Source organism: Rhinopithecus bieti, unplaced genomic scaffold (assembly GCF_001698545.2).
Source record: "Rhinopithecus bieti isolate Rb0 unplaced genomic scaffold, ASM169854v2 scaffold_2723, whole genome shotgun sequence".
NCBI classification, from domain to species: domain Eukaryota; kingdom Metazoa; phylum Chordata; class Mammalia; order Primates; family Cercopithecidae; genus Rhinopithecus; species Rhinopithecus bieti.
Genome location: NW_016804119.1, coordinates 410,898 through 419,598, shown reverse-complemented (window position 1 = coordinate 419,598; position 8,701 = coordinate 410,898). Strand labels below are relative to the sequence as shown.

The 8,701-nt window shown below is 52.9% G+C and overlaps 1 protein-coding gene across 1 annotated transcript in view; it reads left to right on the top strand.

Annotated features, from left to right (window-relative positions):
• The window catches only part of TRRAP (transformation/transcription domain associated protein), a 136,828-nt gene extending 129,029 nt beyond the window's left edge, over positions 1-7,799 (top strand). Inside the window, 4 exon segments of the mRNA XM_017864450.1 lie at positions 2,954-3,138; positions 5,621-5,824; positions 5,910-6,104; positions 6,635-7,799. Coding sequence (XP_017719939.1) covers positions 2,954-3,138; positions 5,621-5,824; positions 5,910-6,104; positions 6,635-6,919 — 869 coding nt within the window. The 3' untranslated portion in view covers positions 6,920-7,799.
• Positions 7,800-8,701: the final 902 nt, after the last annotated feature.

The following is an 8,701-nucleotide window of genomic DNA, read 5'->3' as shown; positions in this document are numbered from 1 at the left end:
TTGGAGACAGAGTCTTGCTCTGTCGCCCAGGCTGGAGTGTAGTGGCACGATCTCGGCTCACTGCAAGCTCCGCCTCCCGGGTTCCCGCCATTCTCCCGCCTCAGCCTCCCGAGTAGCTGGAACTACAGGCGCCCGCCACCGCGCCCGGCTAGTTTGTATTTTTAGTAGAGACGGGGTTTCACCGTGTTAGCCAGGAGGGTCTCGATCTCCTGACCTCGTGATCCACCCGCCTCGGCCTCCCAAAGTGCTGGGATTACAGGCTTGAGCCACCTCGCCCGGCCTCTTTTGCTTTTTTTAAAATCTTTTTTAGCTCATCACCTGTCATTAGTGTCAGTGTGTTTTATGTGTAGCCCAAGACAATTCTTCCAATGTGGCCCAGGGAAGCCAAAAGATTGGACACCCCTGTTCTAAGGCCTTTTACACTCTACGGAGTGGGCCCTTGGAGAGCCGACGCCTGCCAGTGCGTGCTGCCGGTTTCGCTGCTCCTCCCTGGAGCTTGGGGAACCCGGCCCAGCCGAGCCTGGGTGCCAGTGGGGCAGCAGCACGCGTCAGGTTTCCAGCGCACCTTGAGCTGCTTCCCGCGCTGCTCTCTGGGCCCTCCCTGAGTTTCCTTCCTGGGTGAAACACAGGACTCGGGAAAGTTCAGCTGCCCTGTTAAGGCCACAGAAATTGCCAGGGGGCACAAATAGCCGATAAGAAGCAACCTCTGAGTGAAGTCTTTGTCACTGAGTTACCATGAGTGACCCGATTGTACGGGCACGTAGATGAGACGCTTGTGCTGTGATCCGGAGAAGAGAGCCACTTTATAACGTTTTAGCGTGCAGTCCCTGTGGTCGGGAGCCCGCCGCAGTGCACATTACCTAGTCCTGTGTGGAACTTTCTTTTGCCACCTAAGCTGTGATCAGCCCCTTTTGACCTGAAATCTCTGATGCTTAAGTTTTGTATCTGAAAATAAGATTTTTTAAATAAGCCTAAAGAAACTCAAAATGCATCACAGAAAACTGTGTTTTAACGTGTATATAACATGACCTGTAGTGTTGATCCCAGCTGTGGGTTATTGATTTATCTGCTTCCAAACGCTTGGTTGACACGGAATGGCGGTCCTCATGTGTGTCCTGGAGTCATTTGGGGATTTCTTTATGGGTAAACGCCAAGACAGCAAGCCATCAGCTGTGGCTTAACTGACATTAGAATCAGCCACTTGGTTCACAGAAGTCAGAATCATCTGTGTGCACCTCACGCGCCCCTGACTCCATGTCAAGGGTTACAGTGGCTGGGACACAGCGCCACTGGGACCCTCTCTGGGCAGGCTGAATCTGCCATCTTCTGGAAACCTCTCAGCTCCCTCCAACTTTATTGCAACAAGATATCTGAATATTCCCTGAACCTAGTGTCTTCATAAAGTATTATCTCATTTAATCCACAAACAACCCTGTGGGGTAGGTACTATTATCCCACTTTTGGAGGAGAAACTGTGCACAAGTCCAGTGCTGCTCCCCAAGGTGTCATCACTGGGAAGGCAGGCTCTGGAGTGGCCGCCCAGCGCTCCTGCCACCTCCAGCTGACTCAGCCCAGAGTGGTTTCAGTGCAGGTGAGCATCCTGTCGGGCGGGTCGTAGATTAACTGCATCTCAGATAGCGAGTGGTGATTGGGAACAGAGTGCTGGTCGCCATGTGTGGACAGGGATTCACACACTAATGGCGACTGGGAAGAGTGCTGGTCGCCGTGTGTGGACAGGGATTTACACACTAATGGCGATGGATGATCAGGTTGATGCTGGATGCTTTCCTTATGTGGACAGAACACAGAAGATGATTTTTCTCCTCCTCCACAGATGGGGCACAGCCGTCCTAGATGCTGAAAGACAAGTTTGCGTCATTAGACAGCAGCTGTCTCAGAGCAGGAAGGCTGGACTCTTCCCATAGACTCTAATGAAGAAAAACCTCTAAGAGTGAACATTGGGCAGAGTCTGTTTGTTCTTTTTTTTTTTTTTTTTTTGAAATGGAGTCTCACTCTGTCACCCAGGCTGGAGTGCAATGGTGCAGTCTCGGTTCACTGCCACCTCCGCCTCCTGGGTTCAGGCAATTCTCCTGCCTCAGCCTCCTGAGTAGCTGGGACTATGGGTGTGTGCCACCACGCCCGGCTAATTTTCGTGTTTTTAGTAGAGATGGGGTTTTGCCATGTTGGCCAGGCTGGTCTCAAACTTCTGACCTCATGTGATCCACCCGCCTTGGCCTCCCAAAGTGCTGGGATTACAGGCGTGAGCCCCCACGCCCGGCCATGTTTATTCTTATTTTTTAGACAGGGTCCTGCTCTGTCACCTTCAGCCCCCAACTCTTGGCTCAAGCGATTCTCGCATCTCAGCCTCCTGAGTAGCTGGGACTATAGGCTATCCTTTATATTTTGTTTTTTTAAGATGTCTTTTTTTTTTTTTTCCTTTGAGATGGAGTCTCGCTCTGTCAACAGGCTGTAGTGCTGTGGCACGATCTCGGCTCACTGCAACCTCTGACTCCCTGGTTCAGGCAATTCTCCTGCCTCAGCCTCCTGAGTAGCTGGGATTATAGGCACCTGCCACCACGCCCGGCTAATTTTGTATTTTAGTAGAGATGGGGTTTCACCATGTTAGCCAGGATGGTCTCGATCTCCTGACCTCGTGATCCACCCACCTCGGCCTCCCAAAGTGCTGGGATTACAGGCGTGAGCCGCCGTGTCCGGCCAAGATGTCTTTTTAAGATAGCCTTCTAAAGCATTTCTGTTTGTGGACACAGGGTGACGATCAGCTCGTGCCGTCAGAGCCTCGTGCCATCTGTTGGGTAAATGGATGGTGCATGACCACCGGATTCTTGCAGCCAGCCCCCAAGGCACACAGCCGGGTCAGCTCTGCTCCCGGTGGAGCCAAGCACTGGCCTGCGGTCACCCTCAGCCTGCCCCGTTTCTCTTCCCCTCTCCCCAGTGCCCCGGGTCGTGGCGGTTTCCCCGCAGATGCGCCTCGTGGAGGACAACCCCTCTTCACTTTCCCTTGTGGAGATCTACAAGCAGCGCTGCGCCAAGAAGGGCATCGAGCACGACAACCCCATCTCCCGTTACTATGACCGGCTGGCTACGGTGCAGGCGCGGGGAACCCAAGCCAGCCACCAGGTAGCCGCGGGGCTGGGCGGGGGCTGAGCTGCCACCTGCAGCCCTCCTGCGTGGGGCGGTGCCTGGAGACAGGGGTGCTTAGAAGATGAGCGGGCATTTGTTGGGGGCCACCTCTGTCATTTAAAGTAACTGTTAGACTCGTGAGATGGTAGAAATGAGACAGCGCTTGACCTTGGTGAGAGGACACTTGTCGTGGACGGTTTGTTATGACCGGACGCGGGTCAGTCCTCGACCTTGGAGAAGCCCCTTGTCCTCTACTGTACTTACAAAGAAGCTCTGAAATTAGAATTTTAAAATAAGTTTCTGGCAGTCTTACTTGGCAGCCACACCTGGTCTGAGATGATGGGAGGCTGTTTGTAGTCTACATTCATCCACTTCATGTTGCTGTTCACCTGGTCTGCTGCTGGGGGCGTTAGGCGATGTGCAGCATGTGTGCTGTTTTCTAAAATACAAAAAGCGACAGACTCTGGAGTGCGTGGGGCCCAGCTGTTTCGGTTGCCTGAGCCAGGAGCATGGTGCCCACAGGAGTCTTGGGTGGCCCTGGCCTGCAGCCCCTCGGAGGTGCAGAGGCCCCTCATTCACTGCACGTTTTTGCCCTTGGTGGGAGGCAGGGCAGGCATGGGCTTCGGGTGGGGAGATTTTTGGGAGATGGTGTGGAGCACCCAGGGCCAGCTGTTGCGGCCTCTCCCTGGGTGCTCCGTGGTCCTTTCTGTAGGTCCCAAGAAGGAGAGACCACAGAGGTGGATGCTGTGATCTTGCCCCGAGTCGCCCAGGGACTCATTCCAGTTCACCTGGCTCCTGGAGGACTTAGTTTGGTTGAGGAAGGTTGAGCCCATGGTGTCCTCTGTGGCCCAGGGCACGGCAGGGCCCAAGGTGTTCCAGGCTGTAGGGTCAGGTGCAGCCTCCAGCTCTGCAGGCAGAGGCATGGATCCCTGTTTCCGATCAGCCTCTGTTGACAGAGTGCATGGCCTCTCTTTGGAACTGACGGCCAGGGCTTTTTTGTGGCACAGGCCATGGCCTGGTCATTCTGTGGACAATGGGCAGTTCTGAGGTATTTGCAGGAGAAGGATGGATTATATTCTTAAGGCAACATTAACTTTCGACAGCATGGAAGCCAGTGACAAATACGTGCTGACCTCAGAGTCATCCTGTTTCTAAACAGCGTGAGTGACTGACTAGGATGTTTGTTCCAGGTTAGCAGCTGCCAGGGCCTGTCGGCAGAGGGAGATGCCCACAGCACAGAGGAATCCAGCTTCAGAGCCATTTCTTCCTCTGTGTGCCTCTTGTTTTGTTATTTATTCTACTCCTTCATTCTTCTCTCTTTTTTTCTTTCTTTTTTTTTTTTTTTTGAGATGGAGTTTTGCTCTTGTCGCCCAGGCTGGAGTGCAGTGGCACGATCTCGGCTCACCACAACCTCCGCCTCCTGAGTTCAAGCGATTCTCCTGCCTCAGCCTCTTGAGTAGCTGGGATTACAGGTGCCTGCCACGACGCCTGGCTAATTTTTGTATTTTTAGTAGAGACGGGGTTTCACCATGTTGACCAGGCTGGTCTCAAAACTCCTGACCTTGTGATCCACCCGCCTCGGCCTCCCAAAGTGCTGGGATTACAGGCGTGAGCCACCATGCCCAGCCCAGCCTTTTTTTTTTTTTTTTTTTTTTAATAAATTTTTTAAAAAAGCTCCTCAGACTGTTGCAAGCCTTTAATTCCTAGAGTTCTGACAGAGTTGATTTTGATGGTTTTGCCAGCATTCTAACTGCTTCAGGAGCAGATTTTGGAAATCCTTTGCCATCTCAGAAGCGCTCCTTCCCATTTGACAGATGAGGAAACAAACTGCATGTGTCGCCAGTGGCCTGCCTTGTTCTTGCCGGTCGAAGGCAAGAACTTTCTCATGTTCTTCCTCACGGCCACTCGGAGCACGTGGGTAGGACTTAGTCTGGAAAAGACCCCGTGCCTCTACCAGATGGTCGAACAGGAACTCCATTAACTCAGGAAACTCTTTCTGAGTTGGTGAGGTCTGCATTAGTCCATGAGTACGGAGTTCAGTCTCAAGTGTGTGTGTGGTTAGACCAGCGCCTTCAGTTTGTGAAACATTTGTCATTAGTATAAAGTCTTGGTTGGAAGTGGTGCTGCTGGTGTCTGGCTGTTGTGTTCTGTTCATTGGTCTGATACCTTCTGTGGTCAGCAAGGGTGGAAGCGTTCGGATACTTGCCTGCATTCTTGTCAGGTACCGCATATCAGGTAACTGCGGCTTTGGCGCAGACCAGCTGCGTTGGTGCTTTGAGCAGACGGCGGCGAACCCTGGAGGGAAACAGCCATCTTATGCCTCTTCACGTTCCGCCGCCTAACAATGCGCGCGTTAAATCTGTCACCAGAATTTACTCTCGGTGCTAAGTTAAAGAGGAACTGCAATCTGAGAGTTTTTCTTTTGCAAAAAAAAAAATCAGTGAATGAGATGGGAGTGTCATGGAGCGATGTGTTTCAGGTCCTCCGCGACATCCTCAAGGAGGTTCAGAGTAACATGGTGCCACGCAGCATGCTCAAGGAGTGGGCGCTGCACACCTTCCCCAACGCCACGGACTACTGGACGTTCCGGAAGATGTTCACCATTCAGCTGGCTCTGATAGGCTTCGCGGAATTCGTCCTGCATTTAAATAGACTCAACCCCGAAATGTTACAGATCGCTCAGGTAACCTGGTTTGAACCGCCAGATCCTCTCCTTGTGACATTGCCTTTCTGCTGAAGTTCCTAAAGTGTCTCCTTCTGAAATTTAGGACACTGGCAAACTGAATGTTGCCTACTTTCGGTTTGACATAAACGACGCGACTGGAGACCTAGATGCCAACCGTCCTGTCCCGTTTCGACTCACGCCCAACATTTCTGAGTTTCTGACTACCATCGGTGTCTCCGGCCCTTTGACGGCATCCATGATTGCGGTTGCCCGGTGTTTCGCCCAGCCGAACTTTAAGGTGGGTCTCTGCGTCGTCCTGTCATGGGCACAGGCTAGGGCCACTCAGATGCCCACGTGCCATGGCCTTGCAGGAGCTGCTGATCTGCCTCACGGGCTGTGTGTTCTCCACAGTGGCCAGCACCCGTGTTAGTCCTTTGCTGTGTGGGCAAGGGATGGTTTTCTGTCTGGTTCACTCTCGTCTGTACTGCTTGGAATGGGCCTGCCAGACACTGGGCAGACGCTGGAAGGCGTCAAGTGAACAAATAAAAAGATCGGGCCCCAGTCGCAGCGTGGCTGCCTTTGCCGTCCAGGTCTGTGCTGCCCAGCACTGAGGCTTTCTGGCTGCTGCTTCAAGTGGAGGAAGGGGTTTGCCCCTCAGCGGCTTCCCCAGCCCGTCCTGAGGGCACACAGCCTGGCCTGGTGCTGAGGCTTGACTGGCCCTCGGTGGCCCTGCGCGGCCACTGTAGTTGAGTCCCACCTTGTTAGGAAGCTGCCCCTCTGGGCTATTCTTGGTTAAACACACATCCTCTCATTCTCTCCCTCACACAGGTGGACGGCATTCTGAAAACGGTTCTCCGGGATGAGATCATTGCTTGGCACAAAAAAACGCAGGAGGACACGTCCTCTCCTCTCTCGGCCGCCGGGCAACCGGAGAACATGGACAGCCAGCAACTGGTGTCCCTGGTTCAGAAAGCCGTCACCGCCATCATGACCCGCCTGCACAACCTTGCCCAGTTCGAAGGCGGGGAAAGCAAGGTGAACACCCTGGTGGCCGCAGCAAACAGCCTGGACAATCTGTGCCGCATGGACCCCGCCTGGCACCCCTGGCTGTGACCGCGGCTGCCACGGCCACCCGGAATGTGAAGGGCGCCGTGGGCTCTGAGCCTGCAGCTTGTACGACTTCTCCCTGCCTCGTTCCTTTTATTCACAGAAGCCCCGCAGTTCCACTGGGTTGCAGTTATTTTCCTGGTAGTTGGTGTGTGAGAGGGAGAATTTAGTTTTAGAGGAAGCTGAACTATGACGATGCTGGGTGAGGCGGTTAGAAATGGCAGAGCTGAAACTTCCTCCAAGCTTTTAAAATAATCTTTTAAGAAACCAGGATTCTCTGGTCTGGAATTTCTGGGTGAGCCCTTTTTTTATGGTGTTCTCTGTCTGTGAACGTACAGGCGGGACTGTGCGAACCGCTCCTTACCATCCATTTTTAACTCTTTCGGAAATAACACCTCGCAGCAGCTTCCTGCTTTTGTACAGACCTTTGTAACAAGTGTACAGAAAACCCGTTTTGTTTGAGAAACAGGAGATGATGAACCCATCGTGCTGGTTTTTCTCTGAGCACAAACTTTTAGGCTGTACGCAGCCAGCCTTGGGAGTCTCATTGAGTGTTCAGCGTGGATCCACAGGGCCAGATCACCCTGCGGGAGCGCCACACACATCCACTTTGGATTCAGCGGGTGAAGACAGAACTCTGAGAGTCTGCAGGCGGCTCCTGTGCTTTTTATTTCCAGCTCTTCGGATGTCTTCTAGACATTTACTATCATTGCACCTGAATAAAAAATCACTTTTACCTTCCTAATTTAAAAAGACAAAACAGAAATGTACGTTCCTTCGCTACCTTTAGTCTTTCTGTTCACATTTTTATAAATCTGAACGTTGAGAATGTTCTATCTAAATTTGTACAGTGTGATTTTTTTAGAATAAATATTTTATAAAAGGGTTTATTGTCCCTTATTTATGTTAAAATGCTTGTTCCCATGAGGGGTTTCTTCCCTCTGGGAACCAGAGGCCCCAGAGACAGTGTGGGCTCCTCAGCGCAGCCTCTTGGTGACAGCGTGTGCTGCCTGGGCAGGTACTGTGCTGCTGTGATCACAGGGGACGTCATGACTTGGCACGTGGGAAGCCAGTTCAGAGCATCTTCTGTCAAGGCGACGAGGAATGGCAGCCCGACCTCAGCAGCGGGCTGGCGTGCCAGACTCTCGGAGCCCTCAGCCGTGTTCATGTGTTTCAAGACTGCTGCCATGTAACGTGTGTGTGGAGTGTGCCCGAAGCATGCCCGGAGGCTCAGCATGAAGCACTCTGTGCCCAGCTCTACCTCCTCATTGTCCTTCATCCAATGTGTACCTGGGCCAGGCCTGCCCTCGTGTGGGAGGGATAGTCCCCAAGGAGCACACACCATGACGTCAGAAACAGTAGGGCGGAGGGATGGGGTTGCCGCTCCAGGGCTAACATGATGGGCCCTGAATTGGAAAGGACTTGCCTGTTAGGAAGTGTTAAGTCTTTTCGAGGAAGATGGCCCTTTACAGGACCCAGGGGATGGGGGTAGCATGGAGCCCTCTCTGGGCCTCTGCCGCAGACCACAGAACCTTCTCCAGCTCTTGACTCTCTTTGCCTTTCATTTATCCTCCCTCGTTCCGGGCTACCGCGGAGGTGAGTTTACCCAAATCCCACCGCAGGGTCAAATGAAAGGGCCTTGACTAGATATCCCTGGGCAGCTTGAGATTACAGTTGTGTTGCTGGGTTACGGCCTGGGTGCAGGCTGGTTTGCAGTGGGTGGTACTGGCTGGGTTACGGCCTGGGTGCAGGCTGGTTTGCAGTGGGTGGTACTGGCAGCTGTCATCA